The 25,420-nt window shown below is 37.5% G+C and overlaps 1 protein-coding gene across 2 annotated transcripts in view; it reads right to left on the bottom strand.

Moving 5' to 3' along the window:
• arap2 (ArfGAP with RhoGAP domain, ankyrin repeat and PH domain 2) overlaps positions 1–25,420 on the bottom strand; it is a 126,551-nt gene that overhangs the window by 25,664 nt on the left and 75,467 nt on the right. For both annotated transcript variants that reach the window (XM_077229517.1, XM_077229518.1), the window contains 10 exons: positions 23,130–23,215; positions 22,865–23,047; positions 20,596–20,770; positions 18,387–18,512; positions 7,189–7,333; positions 6,619–6,721; positions 5,870–6,068; positions 2,191–2,254; positions 1,463–1,626; positions 547–759 (listed from right to left, as the gene is read on the bottom strand). In XM_077229517.1, the coding sequence (XP_077085632.1) occupies positions 547–759; positions 1,463–1,626; positions 2,191–2,254; positions 5,870–6,068; positions 6,619–6,721; positions 7,189–7,333; positions 18,387–18,512; positions 20,596–20,770; positions 22,865–23,047; positions 23,130–23,215 (1,458 nt within the window). The remainder of the gene's footprint in view (positions 1–546; positions 760–1,462; positions 1,627–2,190; positions 2,255–5,869; positions 6,069–6,618; positions 6,722–7,188; positions 7,334–18,386; positions 18,513–20,595; positions 20,771–22,864; positions 23,048–23,129; positions 23,216–25,420) is intronic.

The raw sequence follows: 25,420 nt of genomic DNA, 5'->3' as shown, positions 1-25,420 counted from the left end.
CCACCTCTATTTTTTTTTTGTGTTGAAATTACAGAGAATCCTCATGTTCATTGGCTGCCGCCTCTGTAGATACACTAGCAGTGTAGTGTAGAATTACACAATGGAACACATTTATTATTGTGCTTTACCAGCAGAGACAATGGGAGAATCACTATATATGGCTGAAGAAGCAGAAAATATCTAAAGCCAGAAGACTGACAAAGACAAAAAAACAAGTGTAAATATTGGTGCGACATACACAAGGTGAAAAGATTTGATGACGAAGAAAATCCTAAGTAGTGATTCCTAAGTTGATTCCTAAAAATGGAATTAATTATTTGTAGGCCGCATTCTAAAACTCACTAGTATCAGTGTAGTTTACATGAAACTCTCATTATTGTATCGGTACTTACAGTAAAGTACATGAAGAATAGCGAAGTTAATGCAAAAGAACGACTGAATGCACATTCTATAACAGCCAATTGGATTTTAGAGTAGTTTTATCTATAATTAAACACAAATTAATGCTCATTCACAGGAACAGATTAAGTGGTTGGCAGCACTTACCAAGGGCAGAGATCCAAAAAGGGTACAGCTCTTTAGCCAATAAAGCATCTTCACTGTGAGACAGGAAGCTCTTGAGTGTGTCTGTGACATCCTCTAGCAGGTGGTCTTGAGCCCGTAGCTTAACAACCCGAGCATCCTTGGTAAACTCCTGAAGGAGCAGGGCCACACGCCCCGGGTCACCGTTCTTCTGGTAGATTCCCTCATAACACAAACCTGAGGGGAATGATCAAAGGTAAGAGCTTTGCGAGATAACACAGTATATTGGCAATCACCATCGCACACCTGCAGGTGATAGGTGCATGGGAAAAAAGACCAAATGGGTAGGTCAAAAATAAAATAAAAACAAGGAACACCCGCACACTATCAATACTTGCAAAAGAGTATCCAAATTTTATAAGCAACATTTCGGTCTCACGACCTTCATCATGCATATACAACTATTCAAACTCAATCCCATTTAAAATGATCACATGACCAATCACAGTAAAGATCCATTTGTAACCAATTAAGCTCAATGAGACTGAATACATAATTAACACGACATCTTCATAAACGGTTACAAACACAACTTTTCATAATATCAAAGATAGAAAATCTTTTTTTTAAAATAATAATAATATGATCTTTATAACATCACATTAAATAATGTTTCATCATTCATACCCCTAGGTGATACCCCAAAGTCTGAAGGGTAAAAATCCAAATCAGCTCACGTCTCTGTAAGAGCAATTCAATATCGTCCCCTTTAGTGTGGCACACACACTTTTTCAATCCCACAAAAAAGTAAGGAGGAAACATCGTGATACGATTTTTTGTTTTTTAGCTAACACCGTATACATTTTTTGATGACATTTGTTTCAAAAATTAGAAAAGTAAATACAAATGATTAGATCTCATAGAAATATAAACGACTTACCATACTGGGTGACAAAAGCAATGCAGCTATCCACGATTATAGGAACATCATTTTTATTCATTTGCTGGTTGCAGAGAGCCAAACCATCCGTCCTAGCCGCCATCTGAATGGAAGAGTGCCACAGTGCAAAGTCCTGCTTGGTTATGCCATGTAAGTACACAGTCCTGTGTTTAAAAACAAAACAAAAAAACAACACATTTCCAAATTAAAATATAATTCACAAGACATTCACTGTACAGTACACAGTAATATTCTAAAATAGTATTACAAATTAAAATAGCTGTTTTCTATTTGATTATATTTTTAAAATGTAATTTAATCATGTGATGCAAAGCTGGATTTTCAGCAGCCATTATTCCAGTCTTCAGTGTCACGTGATCTTTCAGAAATCCTTCTTATATTATTTGGTGCTCATCATCAATGTTGAAAACAGTTGAGCTGCTTAATATCTTGTGGAAACGGTGACATATTTTATTTCAAGATTATTTAATGAATAGAAAGTTCAAAAGAACAGCATTAATTTGAAATAGAAATTTGTGTAACATTTTAAATAGATTTACAGTCAATCTATTTATATCAGTTTAATATGTCTGAATAAATAAATCTAAATCTATTTATATAAAAAAAGAAAGAAAAAATCTTAATAATGTGTAGCATGTTTACTAAAACCTCAAAATACAACATAAAAGACTGTGCTGATATTGAGTAAGGTGTCCAGTTCACTGTACCTTCCACGCTCAACCATGAGTAAGACCTGAATCTTCTCGTCACCCTCCATATGAGTGGACACAGCTGAGGAAAAAACAGAGGAACACCTTTGCTGAAGTTGCCCATAACACGATAACCTTGGCATAAAGATAAAAGCACTCAGATAAACTAAAATGAAAAGCATTAAGAGAAACATGAAGTGAAACAAATGATGAGAGCTTTAGTGTTTTGCAAACTTTCCAGATGGAGTAAGTGAAGCAGAAAGCTGCTGGTCATTCATTTCTACAGCCGTACATGAGAAAACTGCCTTACCAAACCCATCAGACATGCACAGTTGTACATACACATTCAGAGTCACTGATTCTTCAACTAATCTTTCTCACATCTGTCATTTTTCCACACTCCCTCTTGTCTCTCTCTGTCCAGACCAGTACCAGACCAATATTTCAAATCACATTCAATGACCAAAACTGTCTTTCAATCTGTGTTGCAAGTTTCATTAAATAATCACTTGTGCATTAATTCTGAGATTAATCCATTTCAGAGAAATAAAAACAAAAACAAAACCGGTCAAGTGAGAACCAAATTGCTCAATTATTTTGCAAGTCCATACTCAGCCAAAATCAACCAAAACAAATAACTTAAGTGCTAAAAACAAGCACTTTAACGGTTGCACTTTAGCTATTATCAAGGTTAGCAAATGTTGTTTAATAATGTTATTGAAAATGATTTAAAAAACAAACAAAAAAAGGAAAAAGAGTGCTATTGGACACACAAGCTTTATTAAAAGCCATTACTTAAAAAAAGAGGCAAACATTCACTATCATAGTTTGATAAAAACAAACAGCACTCACTTGAGCCTTTTAACCTCCCTTAAACATTAACAGCCTTAACTTTTATTAAGGAATACAAAAACTGAATTAAACTAACAGCGTTGTTTTGCTGGGGCTATCATTGAGATTCCAATAACACCTCTCTTGACTCTCTTTTTCTTGTTTACACATAAAGAAATCATTTACAAAGGAGGAATGACTTTAGATTAAAGGTGGCGAGCCAGCTTCCTTTCCATTTAAGGAGGGTTTAGATGATGTTGACAGATGAAAGGAAGTCAATTTTCAAAGTAATTATGCTTAAAGTTCCCAAAGGACAGTGTGCCCCTAAAGTCTCAGACCACAAGTGAAAACAGTCTTGATTAGAACAGCACAAGAAATGTTGAACTAAAAGATGGGTATGCCTTTCAGAATCTCTTAGTATTTGTTTTCTCTCTCTCTTGGTTTAATGTCAGCAACATTTGAGCTGCATGAACTCAACATGTTTGTTTAAAAAAGGTCTCCAGCATGATCTGAGATGATTCAAAGAGCATCTTGAGCTTCAATCTGACTGTCTGTATAAAGAATTTGGTTTGGTGAGTGGTGAAATAGAAATGTGCAGAATCTGAAATAGTTATTCTTTACCATTATGTGTGTCTGTTTTCAAAATACCAAAATTCAAATGAGTTAAATGAGTTTCATCCCAGATTTGTAACATGGTCTCACACTTTCGGACCCCACTGTACACGAGGCACCTTTTGCTATCTTCAAGAACAACCGATCCTAATATCAGATCCTAATAGAGGACTTGCATGCACGTCCATGTCACATTTCAGGACCATGGACAGCAAATGCATTCACAAATAGGGTGAATTCAGGTTGATTAGGACACTTTTTGCCAATGAGATAACTAGGAAGAGCTGTCCAAATCAACCTGAATCCACCCAACATTGTCACAGTGTCATCCGGGATGCCTAAAGAAACTATTTTGAGGTGCTTTGAATGTGAATCGCTTTCAAAAGCCTCTTTGTAGACAAAATAATGTATGACTTTCAGATGCATCTTCTACATAGAGCTTTTCCATTGTTAAAAGGAGGCATTTGACATTGCTCTTCTCTTTGTGGCAGAAGTACGTAAAAGAGGGTGAGCTGGGGCAAACAGTGAAATGCTAGTCTGTCTATGTCTGTGTCCTAATCTAATTTCACAGAGTTACAGCCCTTTTAGGCCCGTATGTTCTGTCGCTATAGAGACCTTAAACCACTGGAGACGGTTCGTTACCACGCCACGCTACATTTCAAGGCTTCGCAAACTGTTGAGGCATCACCCTCTTAATCCTGCCCTGAGTATGTTGGCTTTCTGGATTTGATCCTTTTTTGGCCTTGAACGGATTAGTGGGAAAAAAGAGATGCATCGATTTTTCTCGCCTCGTTCTAGCGCAATTGATTGAAAATGTTGCAAATCTGGTCCATGGGTGCCAAGCTCATGTCAACCACCTCCCTCCCAAACACGATTCCCATCGGCAACTGCGGTCTCCCTTGGAGACAGGCGAGACGTGTGACCAGACGAGTCTTTTAGAGACGTGGGAACAGAGTCAAACATTAACACACTGGGAATGCCAAAGAGGAAATACTAGCAGGAGACAGAGGAGGTGGCACAGAAGACTAGGGCTAATTTTTCAGATGAGATATCAAGAAAATGATCGTGAGGCTCAAGGTGTCTCAAGCTATTAGTGTGACACTTCACCTCAAACAGCACTAATGCAAGTTATTGAAAGAATATGAGATATGGACAATCTTTTCAAACAGATAATCATAAAAAGGCCTATTAAGAGGACCTAATAAGTGTGAAAATGTTTTGCTAGAATTGAACCACACATACAAACACACATTCAGAGGTCAAAAAACCTGTATGACTTTCTTTCTTCTGTGGAACACAAAAGAAGAAGAATGTGCTGGATCCAGTTACAAGTTTTAAAAAGGATGGAATTTTACAATAAGAGTATCATAAAAGTGGTTCATACAACTCTTTGTTTGACGAACAGAACGAAATGTTATTCATTATCCACTGTTAATCTTCCTCTCCAGTGAGCTGTTAACTGCTGCAATCAGATCAATGAATCAGCAAAACTGACCCTGAATATCGAATCAGACCAATTTGAGAATAAACCATTCAAACTGGTTTTGTAAACAGGAACAATTAATTGCCTGACTCATAAAAACTATTTGTTTATGATTTGGACATTGCAACTTATATAATGAACTCTCAAGAATGGCAAGAGAAGCAAGCAAGGACAGATAAGTTTTAGGTGAATAACTGAAATTAAATTAACTTTAATTAAATTCATTTTTTTCTGTTCCTCACCATTGTTGTTATTGTTAACTAAAATAAAAAGTTTTAGAAATCACAATAATGCTGAAATTAAAATATAGATGTATAACTATTAAATGGAAAACTTCACAGTTAGTTGCCAAAGCAACTACTACTAAAATTACTAAAACTAAAATAAAAATAATTAAAGTTATATAGAACAATTAAGTAAAACTAATGACAAAAACCTGAAAGTAGAAAAATAAAAGCAAATTTAAATTATTATAAAATATTTGTAGAGTATATAAATAATCATAAAATAACATTATTCCTCAATCAGAGCTATCAAATAGATCCTAAAGACTTGAAATTTAGTGCACACGTTTCATGGACCACTTTCATTATACTGCTATGGTGGGTTTTTTGGTCATTTTAGAGATTAACAGTGCCAGTAACAGGCCATGATAACTTCAAAAACATGCCTATTGTGTTCGACAGAAGTCATATGGGTTTGGAAAAACATGGATGAACTATTTCTTTAACATCTTTCATTCTACTGGTATGTGTGCGTATTTGTCCTCACTAAGTTCCTGTAGGCGTTTGAGTTGAAGAACTCCCTCCTCTTCATCTTCATCTCCAGAACAGAAGTAGAGTTCTGAGCCCACCAAAGCAAACCATCCCATTCGCCAATGATAAAGCTCATGACCCTCTTTATAGTGCAGTCGGCCAATAAGCTCACTGTCCTGCCTCAGCAGAGCATCTGCCCTTGCAGGGACAAAACACTAGAAAGAAAAGAGAAAAAATATTAGACAGAGCAACCGTGTGAGTGGCAGAGAGAAAACATTTAAAAGTCAGGGGCTTGTGCAGATCACACAAATAAGTTTCTAGTGTTTTCTCCCAAACAGAAACTACAACTAACCCTGGAGTTGCATTAAACCGGCATATACAGATAGAAGTACAAACACAAACATTCTTTGAACATTCCCTAGATGAGCTCTCGGAGTTACGCAAACACCTCAGCCTAGACACTAGCACCTCCACACTTCACTTAAATGGGAATGTGTGTGTGTGTGTGAATGAGGGATGAGAGGCAAGTGAGATGGATCTGTTTGAAGGAGTAATAGCATACACCCACTCACACAAGAAAACCACAAATGCACAACAGGGACAAAGACACAATCAAATGACCTTCAAGAGTCCATGCATACAATAGAGTACGGCTAACATAGCAATTCATATTTAATCACAGAAACGGCACACTTATGCTAAATCCCTGCCAGGTAAAGTTGCGATAAATCTTCAAAGACTTGTGTGTTAGAGAATGAGTGTCACCTTGGCGATGGCATGTGTCCAATCTTGGTGTGTGTCCGAGGTCTCCGCTCCGAACACCAGCACTCTCTGAGAGCGCAGGTACAACTCAAAGGTGAACACTGGCCTGAGGGAGGTGTGAAACAGCAATTAGCGCACACACACACAAACACACACACACAAAATGACTGAAACACACACATGCACACAGCTGTGAAACAGAAAGGATGGTGATTAATCTCTGTTAGTCTTTTGCTCTTACAATAAACAGCTGAACACAGGAGATTAATCCAGGGGGAAAGGTCACTCTCTTAATGGCTTTAACAGCTCTGACTTGTGGCCCACATTTTTGGACGGGGATATTTTTTGTTATAGCAGCGAGAGCAAAAGAATCTCAGAAAAATGGGGATTTCCCAGAGAGTCAGGTTAATCGGGTTAGAGGTCAGTCAGCATGTTGGTTTCCTCTCATTTCTTAACTTTGTTAGTGTATGGAAAGTCTGAGGTGAGGTCACATCAAAAACGCTTTCCGTAACCTCTAGCCCACAAAAGGGGATCAAGCGCAAACGAGGGTGTGAGAGAAAGAGAAACCTGTACCCTGTTTCGGTGATGTTCTCAATGTTGCTGATGGCCAGGCTCACCACGTCGCTGACGTCAACCCGACCTATGGGGGTTGCGATCTTCTCGTTGTCATAGTAACTAAGAAATCCACCTTCCAACGTACACCAACGACGGACCATGTCTGAAAAATTCATCCAAATACACAAACATGAACTTTAACTACTGAGAACTAGATTCAATGGCATATTCTTAGTGGTATTTGCTGTTTTTGCTCATTTTAACAAACTTTGGCAGATACATTTTCAACTGTTGCGCTAAAAACATGAATGATACCTCAAATTGTGCAGCTTTGTCCGCCCAATGTTCAATGGAAATTTGGTATGACAGATCTACTTGTATTATTATTTACCAATACATGTAATGTAAAATTTAGCAATGTAGTTTGTCTACATTGGGTTAAATCCAGTCATTTCAATAGGAAACCGCACAATTTGGAGTTTCGCATGAAGGCAAAAAAAAAAAAAAAAATCCCCCACTCAGATTTCGTTCATGTTTGTAATGCAAGTTCACCATGTTCACCAACAGAAAGCTGCTCGTTTTAAAAGTGACTGCTGTGTTAACAGTGCTTCATGCATCGCTACACTAAAGACAATGCCCACAAAATTTCACTGAAATTCTGCTGTAAGTGACCACCCCTTTTACAGTTGCTTTAAAGGAGGATTGCAATCAATATCTAAAGACCAGAAAATAAGACGCAACAGATTTGGACCAGTAAGCAAGCACCTAATAACCAACCAGATCACCCTAGCAACTGCATAGCAACACATTACCAACCACAAGAACATGTGGCCTCTCTATTCACTCAGTACACTTTAGGATCTGCTTTGTATAGTACAACTGAGCCACTTAAAAAACAAAAAGAGTTTCTGAGGAAGGGGTTTAAAACTATCTGGCCACTGGCAATAAAATATTAAAGATGCACAAGTTTGGACTAACTTCCTTAAGTAGCTATATGTATCACTGTTCTTAAAGTCCCTCCACTCACTAACACCAGCTCAGAATACCTGATCCTCTCTGTCAACTTTCCTGTAGTAAACGCTAAATAACGGCAAGTGGAAATATTGGTTTAATTCAGCCATATGTGTTTGAACCAGAAAGTGATTCAGAAGAGGAAGAGCGAATTATACAGGTTTGTCAACAACTCAGTGTATATCACTCCATCATACCATCTCAGAGTCAAAGAGCTGCCTTCTGAAAATCAGCATCCTTAGAAACACTGAACTTATATACAACTATATACAACTTATAACGTCAGTGGAGAAAGGCATATAGTTCATCCTAACATCGCAATATACATCAAATCTGCTTTGATCTGGTTTGTCTTAAAGCCCATTAAAAACAACAGACTTATAAACAACATTCAAAACGTCAATTTCACAGCAGGTGATATTTAACAATTCAAAGCAGATTCACAGCCACTTATTTAGTGGATTATCCCACAGTTATTAGTACTTTTTTGCAACAAGTTATAAATATTTTACTGCTATTTTAAGGAACTTAAAATGGCTGAAATGATGACTAAAGAATATTTAAAAATGTAAACCATCTACAATCCAAAAAGAAGCAATACATTTTTTTGAAAAGAAATAAAATGTAAAGGATCTAATGAAGACTAATTGTGTATCACATCTAATGAATGTACTAATTTAAAATCACTTGTATCTAGCTTATTATTGTTGTGTTCAAGTAATAAATAATTTAGCAGATAATTATATCCCTAGGGTTCAGTCCATCTAGTCAACAGTTTTCTGATTATGAGCCCCAAATATTAAGATATGCCTTTCTTCAACATTGAGAGTAATCTGATGAGATAATTTTTTACTAAAACCAAAGCAACACGTTTCCTCCCAAAGCATGCATTTAAAAAAAACTTTTAACAAAGCAAAACTGATATTTCATTACGAGAAATATCAGAAACACTGATTTCATTTTGTGAGTGTAAGAATGCCTTTAAAGAGGTGTTTAAAGATTCAACAAAAACATGAATGCTATCAAAAAGATTTTAAAACCATGTTTCACAGAAAACTGCAGTTTAAAAATATCAAAGATACATCAAGGCATGTTAAGGCTGTAATGGGGTATCAACTGTGATATCTGTTCACTGAAAAGCCTCTAAGTACTAAAATCCAAGAGATTCTCATGAATCTGAGAGGGCTTACATTCTTCATAAATATTTAACTGAGATGTTACACTCTTTTTCGAACTATTACGTTAGTTAAGTAATACTGTGGAGCTTTGTTAACACTAAAATATTCACAGCATAAGTCATATTCCTATATATTCATAGGAATATGTATATATTCATAGGAATATTTTATATATATATATATATATATATATATATATATATATGTATGTAATACAACTGTCATTTGTCTTGTGAAAACGCTGATGGTCTATTTCTGAGCGGAAAGGGAGTGTGCGATGTTTCTGGAAGGTTGCTATTAGGCAGAGCAGAGTATTTTAACTTTAACTTTGTGTTACGGGGACACAATGTTTTCTTCCTGACAATGCCTCACCTGATTCATCTACAATACTGACACTTCTTTTATCCAGTTAGCTAGGGTTTGTGGGGGAACAAACTGTTCTGTCGGAAATATCAGCAGGTAAAGACACTAAATTATGGGCGAGGAGAGGTTATCCATTTGACATGCAGTGTGATATTCAACTTTTAAAGAGAAAGTACAAAACAGAATGTTGATCAGTGACAAACTTCAGGTGACAGAGATGGTATTTGGTGACCGTTTGGCAATATCACAGCACACTGAATTGGAGAGTACATATATGCACACGGGTCCACAGGCAGCTGGCATTTACTATCAACAACCATCCAATGCGGCTGTCTCTCAGTATCGAGTGTTGTGTAATACAATAAATTGCTGGTATTTATTTCCCTCAAACCTCTTCACCCCATCTGTTTGAACCTCTCCAGCTCAAATGCCACCACAATAAGTGTGTGAAAACCCTCTTGTCACTGTCTTTTCATTTTCTTGTTTACAAGGCTATGGATATATTATCTATGAAGCAGTGGCTCCCAGGAACCATGGAGAGAGGTGTCCTTTCATTTGTCATATTTTATATTTGAATTTGCATGTTGGCCAGGGGTCTGTGTCAGCTTCAACTTCATCAATGTCTTTATGTGAACTGAAACCATTTATAACATTTCATTTCAATACAAGCTTCTGGTGGGATTGCTAAGGTCAAGCCTCTTACAATTCAAGATGATAAAAAAGGAGATTTGATAGGCTTTTCACAAGCAAGTTGCACATTTAGAAACTCTACAAACATTTAACATGTGCTTGAATCTTGAGGAGGCTTGAAGAACCCATGAAAAGTGTGTAAATCTCCTTTATTCCAGTCATGTCAAGCTCATTTTCTTCAGATTTGTATACATCCATGCCATGGTGGAATTTACCAGTGATCATCCAATGTTACTGTACATGGCTAGAGAGACCCGGGAGATGGATGTGCTCTTAAGATAATCATTCTATTGGTAACGCTTTCTATGGAGCCTGTTTTTATAATGCATTATAAGGGTATTCTTAATGAATTATAAATTGAGGCTTCATAGAAAGTGTTACCATTTTTTTTTACCTTTAGTATTTCATGTAATAGAATGAGATACAGAGATGGAGATACAGACAGCATAAAAAAAGAAGCTGTAAGTATTACACGGCACATCAGAGCTGCATGCCATTATCATTATAATTCAAATACATCTTGTTTTGTGCTGTCTGTGCATAAGGAAAACATATCACCAATATAGTATGGAGTCAGTTTTTTTTTAAAGAAATGTATACTTTTATTTAGCAAAAAAATAATTTCAAATAAATAATTTTAAATCCATTTAAATAAAATTACTCTTTCACAACATTACTGTTTTAACTATTTTTGATCGACAAAAATCAAAACAGTAATATTAATGAGCAAAAGAGACCTCTTTTAAAAACAAAAAATACCAACCCCAGACTTTTGAAGAGTAGTGAATAAATGAGGCAGAGAGCCCCAAAATGGCCTCTTTGGCTGATAAGGGACAGGCAGAGAGTACAAAAACAGCCTTCTGGAGTTCAAAAATGGCCTCTTTGGCCGACACGGGACAGGCACAGGAGGTGGGAGTGGGAGGGAGGGAGGGAATTGGCCGACGAAACAGGCATAGTGCTAATCTGTCATACTCGTCATTATTAATATTGGGGTTTGGAGTCAGCACACTGACATCAGCCCTGGTACTTTGGGCTGGACTTCAATCCATGCCCTAAAACTCTATAAGAACCGCCACAGGAATAGACACAGGGACTGGCTCGCACACCTGGTCAGACTCCTCTCCTGGATTTACATGGCCTCGGGGGTATGCTCTTTAAGGAATTGATGGCCAGCTCTCACACCTGGTTAGACTGGGCTTTCCTTAGCTCTGGCTTCATCACCTCGTGGTGCTTCGGCTCTTTATCCGTGGTGGGCTCAGAAGTGTAATCTGTACCAGCTGGACCAATCAGACACACAATTAATCATTATATTTAATGAGTAATCCAGCAAACCCCCTCACCCAACCACAAAACAAGGTTCCAAGGTGTCTGTGACAACCACCCAAAAAGATAGAACAGGCCCCTGGTTGCCATGGCAGCAAAGGCACGCCAGCAAGATAAGAAAAAATGTGGAAGGCACAGGCCATAGAAGAGACACACAAGGCCAATAAAAAAGGACTTCTTTCCATAATTCATAGGCAGACCTTCTATGAATGAACATGCATATTACCAGGACATTGTGTGTATGATTATTGCTGTCTTGTATAATGTCTTTTGTATTGTATACTGTCTTATGCATGCTTTATGATATAACCACTAGTTAATGTAACCTCACATATACCATGTTTGCAATATATGAATTGCTATTACTATGAAAAGTCGAATTACAGAATAATTAGACACTAAATAAAAACGAAACTAACCAACAATATAAAATTAGGCATATTTCAAACCACCACAACGCCACAATAATTGTGGGCTGCATTCAAGTGCGGTGTGAAAAAGCTTTGTGTAAAACTGTTGAGATGTATCAGAAAATAAAATCTAAAGGTCAAATCATTTATTTATAATGTGTGAGTAAAGTGACTCATGCGAGTTTGGTGTCTGGACCCATTATAGCACAGTTCAGATGATTAGTCATCAATAGACGTGCCTCAAAATAATCTTGTTTTATCATTTACACAGGCGGGAACCTCAGGGGGGACTTCTTTCATTTGCGGATGGACGTTGTTTGCAATGAAAGGGTTGCAACATTGATCCAGATGAAAGAAATGAATAAGCCTCGATTGAGAAGTTGCCCCGGCTCTGAGACACACAGCTACCAGCAGTGACAGGCAATGGGAGCTTGTTTTAGATGCATTATACCCTTAGAGGATGGGGCGTTTCACAAGTACACACACACACGGAGAAATACCGCTGCATGATTTATAAAGGGGCAGATGTGGTTGTTTTCTCCTCTTCCCCTAAAAGCACGCTTCCTCTCTGGGTGTCAGCGGAAACTCAGTGAAGACACAGAAAAACACTCTCTCGCACAACATGCGGACACACATTAAGGTTGGGAAAAATTCAGAATTTACAAATGTGCTTTCAGAGTGTGAATTTGAATTGAATTGGCGACATCCCACAGGATGTGGAACTGAAACTGAAATGAAAGGAAGAGGAATTTACTGAACTGAAATTCAAATTTCATCCAACACAACAAGAACGGATAAATCAGGAGTTCTGTTTAAGGTTTCAAGCATAATTCATGTTTTTCGGCTCCATTTTGGGAGAGAGAAAAAAAAACTGTAGGTTAAGAGCATAAACATAAATCTCCCACCATTGTCAATAAAATTCAAGTTAATTAATTAAAATATAGTGAATTATATCCATTAAATAAAAATAAATTATAGGTAGCATTTCCAACTTTGATTACATAAATAATGTAATGTTTCTGGACATACAACATGTGTCGATTTTATAAAAACATGTTTATGGATATTTCATGAAAAGCATGTAAGGAACATCACATTCCAGGGCCCAGTTTTATGGCAGGGCTCCACTCTTACTGCAACAGTGGAGAACAGTTCATTTCTACATTTCAAGTGGATCTGGGTGGACTAGCACAAACAAATGTCCAACACCATTAGATAAGGATGCTAGGACAACTGACAGTCACCTCAAGCGCAGGAAGAACAGGACACCTCACTGCACCTAACCTAAGACTAATCCCAAAGGTTTAAGCCGACCGCCATAACAATTCATTAGGACTTTTTGGAAGCATACTGTAGTTATATTTGGAAATCTTAAAAGCGATGTAAACCATACGCATTCATTTCATACTTATTAGAGAAATAAGTATTCTCAATGAAAGCTTTTTGCAGTGCAACATTTTAACAAATTCAGCTGTTAATGTACAAATGAATGCATGCTTGACAGTTCAATCTTTTCCCATCTTGTTGGCACTCTATTTGTTTAGAACATTGTCAAAGGTATTCTGGTGGTGGTTTGGAAAGTGAGAAATGCATTGGCAAAAATGTAAAGACACTTTATAGACTTCTAACTGTGTGCTTTCTGCGAATAAATTCCACAGGGGAAAGAAGGGTGAACCACCTTGTGTGCCCCCTCTGATGCCAGCAGCCAATCACAGCACTCGGATTGAGAAGCGCCAAATTGCAATCTCCTCCTCTTCAGAAAGGGATAAATGCACCCTTTCAACAGACACTCTTTGTTCTGAGTCTCCGGATCATCCAGTGAGACATTAACAGATACACTAATGTTTGAGTCTCAGCCCTGTAAGGGGAGAGACAGAAACAGATCAACAGGTTCTGAGTCTCCCATCTAGAGAGACTGTAACAGATACAACGTTTTGAGTCTCCGGCCTGTGAAGGGAGAGTAAGAAACAGATTCCATGCTCTGAGTCTGCAACTTGTGATGCAGCAACAGATACGACCACATTCTGAGCCTCCAGTCTGGAGGAATGAGACTTTGACAAACACTACTTTCAGAGTCTTCATCCAGAGAGACAGTAACGACAGCACATCCTGAGTCTCCATGCCAGAGACACAAAAGCAGACTGACCAAGTTCTCTGGCCCATAGAAGAAGACATACAGACACTTTTGCAACAAGGTTAAGCTCCGGCAAGTTTCATTCCAAGGTACTTTCGTCTGCGTGCTCCAGATTGTTAAGTACCTTCTGCACCCACGTCAGGGCCTCATCTGCATGTTCCAAATTTTAGGACCCTTTGGTGCTCCACGGTAGGGTTGCACCAGCCGTTCGTAAGTTCTTTCTTAAATTGGAACGTAAAGTCCACACTACAGTAGGCTTAGTAACTACTAGCTAGTTTGTAACTAACTCTGTACTTTATTCCATTGCACCATTTGTTCGTAAGGCAGAACGTAGCTAGTAGGTCGTAAGCTATGAATTTCAGTTTATCCTTCATTCTAACTTCTTTTGCCTCACTTAACTTACAGTAAAAATTCGTTTTCATTAAATACGACACTTAATAATGAATAACATAAGTGTTTTCATATGCAAATTGCATTCAGAAACTGTATTTGAAACAAATTAATAAGGATAAATAAGTAATAATACAAAAAAAACATAAGAAAGAACATTTATTGATTATGACTCATTTTATGTGACATGTACAACACGGGCCGATGGGACTGATGCACACAGCGGCGCGCTGTAGGACGGGTACGTGTTGATGAGCCGCTAACAAAGTAATCTATTCACATAATGTTCTCTCTTTTAAAATCCATTCTGTTTGTCACAGAGCGGAAATTTATCTTTGACACTGGTGACAAATAAATTCACATCCAAATACATTCACATCACTCATTCACATAATGTCTAAAGAATTGAAGTCTGTCAGGTAAAAGAAGAGCTTATTGATGCAGTTCAGTCTGCCTGCTATTTTAGTCCAACCGCTACTCCTGATCGGATGCTTCCGTAAATATTTTGTTTATACCTAGAGTTAAGCTTAATGTTTAATGGTGTAATGCAAAAATATTTAGTAGTGCGTAAGTTGTATTTTAGTGCCCATTTACGTCAAAACTAGGCTAAGTTGTAACTAGGTGAAACCGGCCCCAGGAGATCAACATCCCACAGAGCTTCATGTTCAAGGCTCTTGAAACAGATTGCATTTTCAGCACAACCAGTTGAAGACGTCATCGCCATCGGACTGCTCACTCGACCACGTGAAACATAAATATCACTTAACCAAACCTCTTACCGGAGATGCAAAACTAACTGCCACAGCTAGTTGTGTTGATTTACTCTTGTTTATTTTTTTTGATAATAACATTTATCTTATTATACTTGTGTCTTCCTTGTGTTGATAATACAGAAGTACTTTACAAGTTAACAATATATCACAAATCCTCTAGATTGGTCAATGACGAATTATATATTGTATATACCTCTATAAGTACACAAGAATATAAACAGTACACTACTTTGAACAGAAACAGAGGAGAGAGATGAACACAATGAATTGTGAAACATTGAAGCGTGGAAACATTGAAACAACGTTTGAAACTGACATTTTAATCCAAAATCAGAGGTTCTGATATGTGTGTTTTCTGATCATGCCTTACATTCAGTTTTAGGGAACTAAAAGCAGCGCGTTACCAACTCAACTACATTTTTTTATAGCGTCACAGTTTCTCAGTGTGGCGGAAAAATACGGCTCAGATTAAATTATAAATACAAATAATTGCATAGCTAGCTATTAGTTAGCGAGTAGTGTTTGCTTCTGTTATAATAAAACCACACACAAAAATGTTGCTACGATTTAAGTGAAGTCAGTGCAACAACCGGACTACAGCGAATCTAGCAGACCATGCTTTTATTAAAATCCCCAGGACGAAACCATCAATTATTGACATTAGGTTTTATATAGAGCGTTTTAGACCATTAGTGTGAAAGGTTTTAAGGCAACCTCAGTGACATAGCTTCTTTTTTTTTGTAAATAGTCCTTTTTTTAGAGTGGCACAAGCAACATTTTCTCGTTGATTAAACAAGTTTAAATGCACTGTTTAAGTGCAGTACTACTGAGAGAAGTAGTATTTCAGAAGAGACTCTACCATTACGAAACCACACTTTATAGAGGCATGTAAGGCTATTTTGTACAATGTTGCCTTAAGAAAGCAAAACCACTAAACAATAAAAGGTGCTGGTTTTGCTCTCTTAAGGAAACCAGCAAAGCAATGATTCTCCAAATCAGCAGAAATCAGACAAAAACTAATTTTGACTATCTGCACCCCACTGTTTCTAAGCAGACCAGAATCAAAAGGTTTATATTTTTGGGAAGATACGTGAGATGTTTTTCTGAAGAGCAATGCTTGCCAGTGCAAAAGTCACTGCCACTATGCCAATGTGTTGTGGGTTGCCAGTGTTTTCTAGAATGTTGCAATGTGGTTGTTAGGGAGGTACTAAGTGGTAGATTACTGGCCAGTCTCACATCACAATGATATTCTGGTGTGTGGCATGGTTCATGTCCCTATTCCAATGCTACAAGATTTTTCCTTTATCACTACCAGTTGAAAATGTAGGTTTAATCACTTTGAAAAGTAATACCACACCTCTGCTCAACAAGTTGCATGATTTGAGGAGTCATTCAACATGCAGGATAAATTACTTGCTAAAAGTTAAATACTAAAAGGATAGAAGATTTGAGTAGCTCAAATCCTAAACCCTAAGTTTGAGCAACAGTAGTGGTTCTTGCCTTAAAAAAAAAAAAAATTCGTTTATAAACACCCTTGTGAAAAAGTACACTTTTAAAAAGAGTACTTATTTCAGAAATCATATACTTAAGTGCAAACTGTGTAATGTTTTCAGACACTTAACAGTATGTCAATTGCAAATAATTGAAATTGTAAAATAGTTTCTATTTATACTAAAAGGCGCTCCATGAATCGCTCCAATTTGTTTTTTCTCCTATTTACACAGCAACGACTATGTACAAAAACCTTTTTCAGCGCACACACAAAACAGACAGCAAATATTCACAAAATTGTTTGTTTAGATTTAAATTTTCAACAGCGTTTCTCAGAAATACAATTACATTTGGCTGAACTTTAGAGTGCTTTTTTGGCCCTGTGAAGTAGGACTTTTATGTAATTTCCTAATTTCTTGTATTGTCTTTTAAATATGGTTAAAGTATGGTTGCTGCTGAAAGTACTGACAAGAATTTATGGTAAAATAAATTGAATCAATTTAAACTTCAATTCATTAATATTATATTATCTGCGAGTACGATTTTAAAAAAAACATTTTATTATTTTTTTCACAAGGGGATGTATTTTATCTATACATCTTCAGCTACTGTGGTTTATATAAGAAGTTATAAACCAAAAAAATGTGTGATTTTTCACTGCACTACTGGCAGTTCAGAAAAGTTTTCAGATTCTCATTCACTTTGCTAAAGTTTCTTTTGTGCAAAGAGTAATGGGGCATCTGTTTATTATCATAAGAGACGTTCTTTAAACTTTCAAACAGTCATCACATTTACTTTTAAGATACTTAGAACTGCATTAAAACATTTTCAACTATCAGAGTCTAATTCTAAAACACAGCTTGGTTATTTCCAGTGCTCACTCACACTCGCACACACACACACACACACACACACACACACACAGTGGTATCGTGGAAAACAGGCAGAGGACCAAAGCGGGCTACCACAGCTTGAGACAGATGTCCTTCGGGATACAAGATAGAGACGAGCTAAAAAAGAAAGAAGAGGGGGAAAAACAAGCTCCTACAGTGGAACATGTGATCCAGATGCTTGTGTTCCTCTACCAAGAGTCCAGCTTAATGTAGGGCCCTTTACCGGCCCCGTCCCCAGAGAGAACTCCTGTCTAACCACCAGCGGCCCTCTCCAGATGTTTGGAGGAGTACAAAGTGACACAATGGGTGCCAGAGAGACAATGGGGAAACATTCTTGAAAGAACAACATCTTTGGGGGGGATTTAGTGAGGAAAAAGAAGGATGGTGTACTCAAGTGTAGGGGGAATAATACTATTGCACAAATACGGTGCAAACATTTCCAGCAATGGGTGAGGATAAACAGAAAGTGTAGATGAATATTCATATCTAATTATTTGGATGAATGAATAAATGAGAAGGTGTGCATTTGAATGGATGAAAGCAAGGACAGATGGACTCACCGGGTCTTCCCTTCCTATCCAGAGTGGCCTTGCCGGCATTCATAGAGCAGTACAGAAATCCATCCATAAAAGAAGGACCATCAGCCGGAAAACTGCTGTCAAGTACTGCTTCCAGCTTAGGAAAATCTATACAGAGAGAGAAAGGAGGGGGAAAAAACAGAGAGATTAAAAAGAAAAAAGAAGAACAGCTGATTAGGAATAATCCTATAATGTGGACGAGAAATGCTGTTTAAATGGAGATCAGTCGCATTATATGCAAACCCAGCTCGCTATTCCTGCTGCTTTCAAGTGAAATTCAGTTTTTAAAAACTATTTCTGTCAGAAGCATCTTGATAACCAGACAGTCTTCATCCAATGTGTGAAATGGTTTTTAACAGCTAAATTTCATCCATTTTAATATATTTCTTTCTCATTTTCCAAAGTTATTTTTTTAAGGCTTGTAAAACTTCCATCCAAACATTGAAGCTCAAGGTTAGAAGATTCGACTCTGCTCCCCTTTTGCCACTCTACCTCTTCATCTGCTCTCCCTATTTGCCGCCTTCACCTTTTACTCCTTTTTCTGCATACTTTATCACGTTCTGATTCAATTAGCCGCTATTCTCAGGTTCAATTTTCTTCGGGAAGGCCGGCAGTACCGACAAAGATTTTAATCATGCACTTCCATTCGCCAACATGGAAAAAGTTCAAATAACTTTAATTGAAAAGCCTTTTAATTGAGAGCTCTTTCTATCCATCCATTTCTTCCCTCCAGCTACTGATACTTCTCTGTTCGAACGAGAAGGATTAAAAGTGGTAATGAGATGGAGGAAAGTCTCTGCACACATGCCTCAAACATGCAAAATGAAAACCTGCATAAGTATTATATTCAAATGTATGTGAATGTGTATTTTTCAATTGGACTGTAATAGTCTGAGAGAAACAAAAGAACTTGTTGCAAGTTGTATGTGTGTGCATGTGTGCAAGATGATGATTTGAATTATCCGACTGAGAATCACATTTACAAGCCATTAAGTTAATGAGGCCACATCTCCGCACAGATTTAGAGGTTACGCAAATGTTGTCCTGCTGTTGTTACGATGTTAGTAAGCTTAAAAAAACATTGGCGGAACACTGTAAAACATTTGTGGCTGTGCTGATTGGAGGATTGCTTAATTAGGATCGTTGGCAGACTTCCTGTAAAAGCCCTAAATGAGCAATGTAATGACATACACACACAATCTAAAGCTAATTATAGACAAGTTCAGGGGCAATGTCGACTTGAAGTAGGTGTGTGTGTGTGTGTGTGTGTGTGTGTGTGTGTGTGTGTGTGTGTGTGTGTGTGTGTGTGTGTGTGTGTGTGTGTGTGTGTGTGTGTGTGTGTGTGTGTGTGTGTGACTGCGAGTACCATTTAGAATTCACCAGTCAGTACAGATGGTGTGTGTTTAAAAACAAACAAGAAACCAATAAAACTTTGCTTTTAAAGTACATTGTTATTTATGATCTACACTACCGATCAAAAGTAACGGGTCAGTAAGATTTTAATTCAATTCAAATAATACTTTTATTCAGCAAGGATGCATTGAATTAAAGTAACAAATAAGGACATTATTGTTACAAAAATAAGTGCTGTTTTTTCCCCTTTCTATTCATTAAGGAATCCTGAAAAAAAAAAAAATTCCACAAAAATATTTAGCAGCACAACCGATTTCTACATTGATAATGACATGAAAGGTTTTTTGAGCATAAAAAGCATTTAAAAAAATCTTTAAAAAACTTCTCAATATCTGCATTAAATAAAGGTTCCATGCATATTTGATAAGATGTTCAATGCTTTTATACTTCAGCCCCTTTTACATCTAAACGTCTTTGTTGAAAAACCCTAACAGTTAACTTTGCGAGATAATGTCCATGCGATGTAGTCAGGTAAAAAAAACAAAAAACCTTGAAATACTGTTTAGTTTACGAATTTGTGTTTGACTATTTCTACTAAATTACAGTAAAAACAGTAATACTGTGAAATATTATTACAATTTAAAATAACCATTTTCTATTTTAATATATTCAAATGATTTGCTGCTCAAGAAACATTTTGTATAATCAACGTTAAAAAAAAAAAGATGCTGAAAAACAGCTTATGTTTGAAATGTTTTTTTTTGGTCAATTTAATTTCCTTGCTGAATAAATAATTAATTTCTTTCACGTCATGATGAAGTGACGCACAAACACGCACCTGAGAGCTTGTTGTGGTAGAGGAACTCCATCTGCAGCCTCTGGCTTGCTTTTTGAGCCAGTAGATATGGAGTGGAGTGCTCAGGGTCGCCCGTCGCACACATCACATCCGCCCCACTGAAAACAAGGGCCATGGTCTGCAGAACATCAGGGTGAACCACTGCAGCACACAGGGCCTTCACACACACACACACACAGGGGAGCGGAACAAATCACAACTGAGCATCCGTGATAGGAAGAGCACAGCAGCACTTTCAGGCACACAAAGACTACACTGAAACTGACAGCATATGATGAATTAACTAACAACATTGTCAAAAGTACCGCTCCTTTGCGGCTATGAGAAAGGAACATTTGTTGCGTGCGGTTTTACTTGGAATCCTGGTATGGAATAACATTGACAGGAAACAGGGCATCCAAAGAAAGAATGCAGTCAGTCCAATTAAAAAGAGATGGAGGGGGAAAGAGTCAATAAATACAATAGTGTGTGTCTATGAGAGTGGGAGAGAGGGAGAGAGAGAGAGAGAGTTGGCAGGAGTAATTCAGTCGAACCCTGCTTTCATCTAAAACAGTACGATCTAGCCAAGCTATCGATCCCCCTCAAACAAGCTAGATCCGCTGGAGAACAAGGACACTGAGACAGTAAACCACACACACACACACACACACACACATATGGGCTCCAACACGGATACCTACAGCAGTAATAAGAAATGTTTCTTGAGCAGCAAATCAGCATATTAGAATTATTTCTGAAGGATCAATAAGACACTGAATACTGGAGAAATGGCTGCTGACAATTCAGCTTTGCCATCAGTAGAGTATGTTATAAGCATAACAATTTGAGTGAAAAGATTAACTAGTGTCCCTTACATGTTCTCTATGTCACATTTGCTCAAGATACTTTCTCTGGAGGTCACTGATTCTAATTGGTGTTGTGGACTATATATTTTATATATATATATATATATATATATATATATATATATGTGTGTGTGTGTGTGTGTGTGTGTGTGTGTGCTGTATAAAAGCTTACAGTTGCACGTGTACACACATAACATCCATTTTTCTGTTTTCATTCATTTTCAACATAAATGTTTTAGTTTTCTATCGTACTGAATAAACTATATTTTCCATCTGCTAAATCAGACCTTCACACAAACCGTTCTGCATGTAACATATGTGTTACCATCTTAATTAGTATGCTTATTAAGACATTTAACTTTGGCTGGTACCAATGTGGTGATTGAGATTTTTAATTTTATTTTTAGTAGGCCAAACCCAACCCACAAAGAACTTTTTTGGAATTGTTACTATATATCTCATGAACTCAAAACCACTGCCTGTCAGGATGACTCTACTGCTTAAAACTTCAGGCAGAACAAAAGTATCAGAAAAGAACTTAAATAAAAACTTAAAAGACATATATCACATCAGGGCTTAAACAAAAACTTTTGAGAACAGGGAGGATTTTTCTGGAACATTTTGTTTGTGTCTGTCCCAGACGTACCCTTCCATTTATAATCTAATCTCACCTCTGTATGTACCTTCACTATATTCTTTATCTCCCTCTCTTTGTCTCTCTCTGACACACACGCAATCATATAACTTTTTCAGAAGAACCCCAGAAAACTCCCCAGTGCTGCTCTCATCTCACACACGCCTAATCCACAGCTCCAATCCTCTCTCCCCTTCTCGTTTCCTCTTTTTTGCACCCCTCTCCGGAAAACAAAAGCAGGCTTGATCTGTGTTACTGCTGACGGTGAGGAAAAACAGCATCTTTTGGCTTAGGAAAGAGTAATGCGGACAAACTCAGTGGGAACAATAAACACACACACACACACACACCACATTATAATGAATAATGCACAGGAAATCCTGTTAACTCATAACACATCCATTATCATCTGTTCAATTTCTTTAACGTCCTGTTGTCAAAAATGTTTGTTTTCCGACTGTAATTTTAAAGAACTTGCATTGCATTTGCAGTATTTTGTGTTAAGCGAAAATATTCAAAGTAGAATCTTATCATGGTTAACACATCCCTGGCAACCTGTTCTGAAGATTGGTGAGAGCCAGTTACCATGGTAACCTTAATTTACACCTGGGCTACTAGGTGAGCCAGAGCAACAACAGATGTACACACACACACACAGGCACGCACAAAACCACCAACATCTCGAGGCCTAATGGGCCTTTTAATGAGGTAGAAAAAATAACACCAAGTCAAAGGGCCGACGTTAGCGCACACACAACTCTCTCACACAAACCTTGTTGAGTTCCTCCTGACTGTTTAGACCTTCCAGAACTTTCTTGTACTTCCTCTTTTTGTACTTCCTGCTAATAAAGGATGTGCGCTGCTCCGTCGATGACTCCTTGCAAAGCTCATTCTCTGGGGGAATATTTGCTGCCCAGAAGCTGTTCGAATTTTCATTCCCAACCTCTAAAAACAGCTAAAGAGACGAACAGAAAATAAGGAAAATAAATTGCACATTAAAAAATTATACAAAAAAACTGCCATGAAAGATCTGTAACCTCAATTAGCTCGTTGGTCCATATGCTGCTGTCTAGCTTCATACTGCGGACCTTCGAGATGCCAGGACCCAAGAATCGATGCTGACCTGGAAACAGACATGGATCTGAACTATTCACATCAAAAACAGACTATGTTAAAGGGGTCATGAAATGGATTATCAAAATCACATACATTATTTACACATACATTATAAGAGGGTACTCTACACTAATACATACTCCCGTTTAAAATATGAGTTGTTGTTTTCCACGCTTTTGAATTGCCATAATTCATAATCGGCCAATTCGTGACACCGCGATTTTCCTTTAAGTGCCCCTCAGCATACATTTGCACATCAAGGTGGTGTGCTCTGAACAACTCATGTCTTTTCATCAATCACACAAGCAATACTGCTGTTGAGTCAGGTTATTGGAAACAATCAAACTATTGGAAAAGCATAGCTGAAGTTTATTTTTAAAGACTTGCCTGAGAGATTGAATGAGAATGTTTTTGTTTGTTTGTCTCATTTCACAAAGGAGACTTGTCTTAACTACGTTCAACATGCCGCTGGTTTGTCTAAATATCTTGAACTGAAAGCAATAACAGTGCGAAGTATTTTGTCCTCAGAGGCATTCATCGTGGCTGAATTGTTTCATTTTAATTTGACTCGGGGCTCAAAAATATACAGGCATCAAAACACACGTCACACATGCTGTGGAGGAGTGTGAGGATATGGTGTGATGAAGTTTGCCAATCGCAGCAGTGGCCGTTAACTCGTGTTTCGTCCCTTGAAATGAAGTGTTTGTGAGGGAGAGTGAAAATCTTTACAAATATTTAAACTTTTCTGTTAGCTAACTTCATAAGCAAACCTCCAGAAACATAATCTGAAAGATCTGAAAGTGCATTTCATAGTCCCTTAATTAAACGGTCAATTACAGTATGAAAAATTAACATATACAGATCCTAAAACTTCATTGCTAAAACAACAGTCCTGCTTAACCTTAAAAAATAAGTATGATTTCACACTAAATGGTATGAAGCAACGACTCGTATGACACAAATACAGAGAGTCACACTCATTATAAATTTCATCGTATCCGTTCCAGGCACTCTTTTCTCCAGCCTGCCACAGCTATAATTGCAAATGAAAGGCGAGAAAAAGCCATTAATTGCTAATGAATCATAAGTAATTAATTGTGTTTGTTGGTTTGCTCTGCGCATATATTTCGCTGAACTCCAGGCACTGTCGTAGTTGTTGTTTATGCAAGAAACAGATGAATTAAACATGGCAGGGAGAAACACATATTTGAATATGGAGTGTGTGATTTTCCAGCATAATTAGCAACATTTTAGAGTACCAGTTTGCCATCAAAGATCATTAGAGCCGCCTGAGAGCCGACGGGACTAAAGATGCTTTGTGTATATGTGTGTGTGTACATTAAGGACACTCGCTAAGGGTTTTATAGTGCCGTCTAAGAAAAGTTCTAAGACATGAAACCTTTGCGTCGACAAAATCTTATTAAAAGCATCAAAGGAGAATAAAAAACATCAGAAAGGTGGGGAAATTTCTCTGTTACTTTATTTGAAACTATTAAAAAGAAAGGAAGAGTGAAAAATGTGCATACCGAGAGTTTCTATGGTAACCACAGTCTAACTTGTGGAACGTCTCCAATCAGAGTCCGATTTTAAGAGCTTGTTGCAATTACATGTGTAAAGGCACAGACAAACCTGAATAAATGTCACACAGCCAGAGATGTTGATTGATATCAGAGTGTGTTAGAGGATAAGAGATGGGGTAAAAAAAGAAGAAAAAAAGAAACTAAAAGTGGCAGGAACGTGAGATAAGTATTATAAATGTGAAGATGGATCATGAGAAAGAGAAATCACTTCACCTGTCTCTCTTTCACACTCTCTGTCTCCGACTGAAGACAATTTGCTCTCATTTAATCGTTAGCCGTTCGTTATATTCCCAGTATTGCACTTTCGCTCGCCTAATTGTCGGCGGCAGAAGCTCAGCTAATTAAAGTGTCTGTGCCATACATTCCATGAAGGCTGTGGTGCACATTTAGGGAAAGTGTCTCCCCACTTGATGGCTTATTTAGCAGCCATTTGCACACGTTCAGCCAGTGTTTCCTCCAATATCGTGACCTAATGCAACATTAAATGACTGCATATCTGAAATAATGAGTTAATGTATGGTGTCAGAGGGTGGTCAGAATAATCTAAGCAAGGGTAATTATATCAGGAAATAGAGCAGAGGAACAGAGGAGAGATGGAGTAAGATTGAGATTAAATATATTCAGTGGATAAG

Source organism: Siphateles boraxobius, unplaced genomic scaffold (genome assembly GCF_051911475.1).
Source record: "Siphateles boraxobius isolate OS27281-9 unplaced genomic scaffold, OSU_SipBor_1 130, whole genome shotgun sequence".
Taxonomy (NCBI): Eukaryota; Metazoa; Chordata; class Actinopteri; order Cypriniformes; family Leuciscidae; genus Siphateles; species Siphateles boraxobius.
Note: the sequence above shows the minus strand (reverse complement) of the source record. Positions and strands in the feature narration are given on the sequence as shown.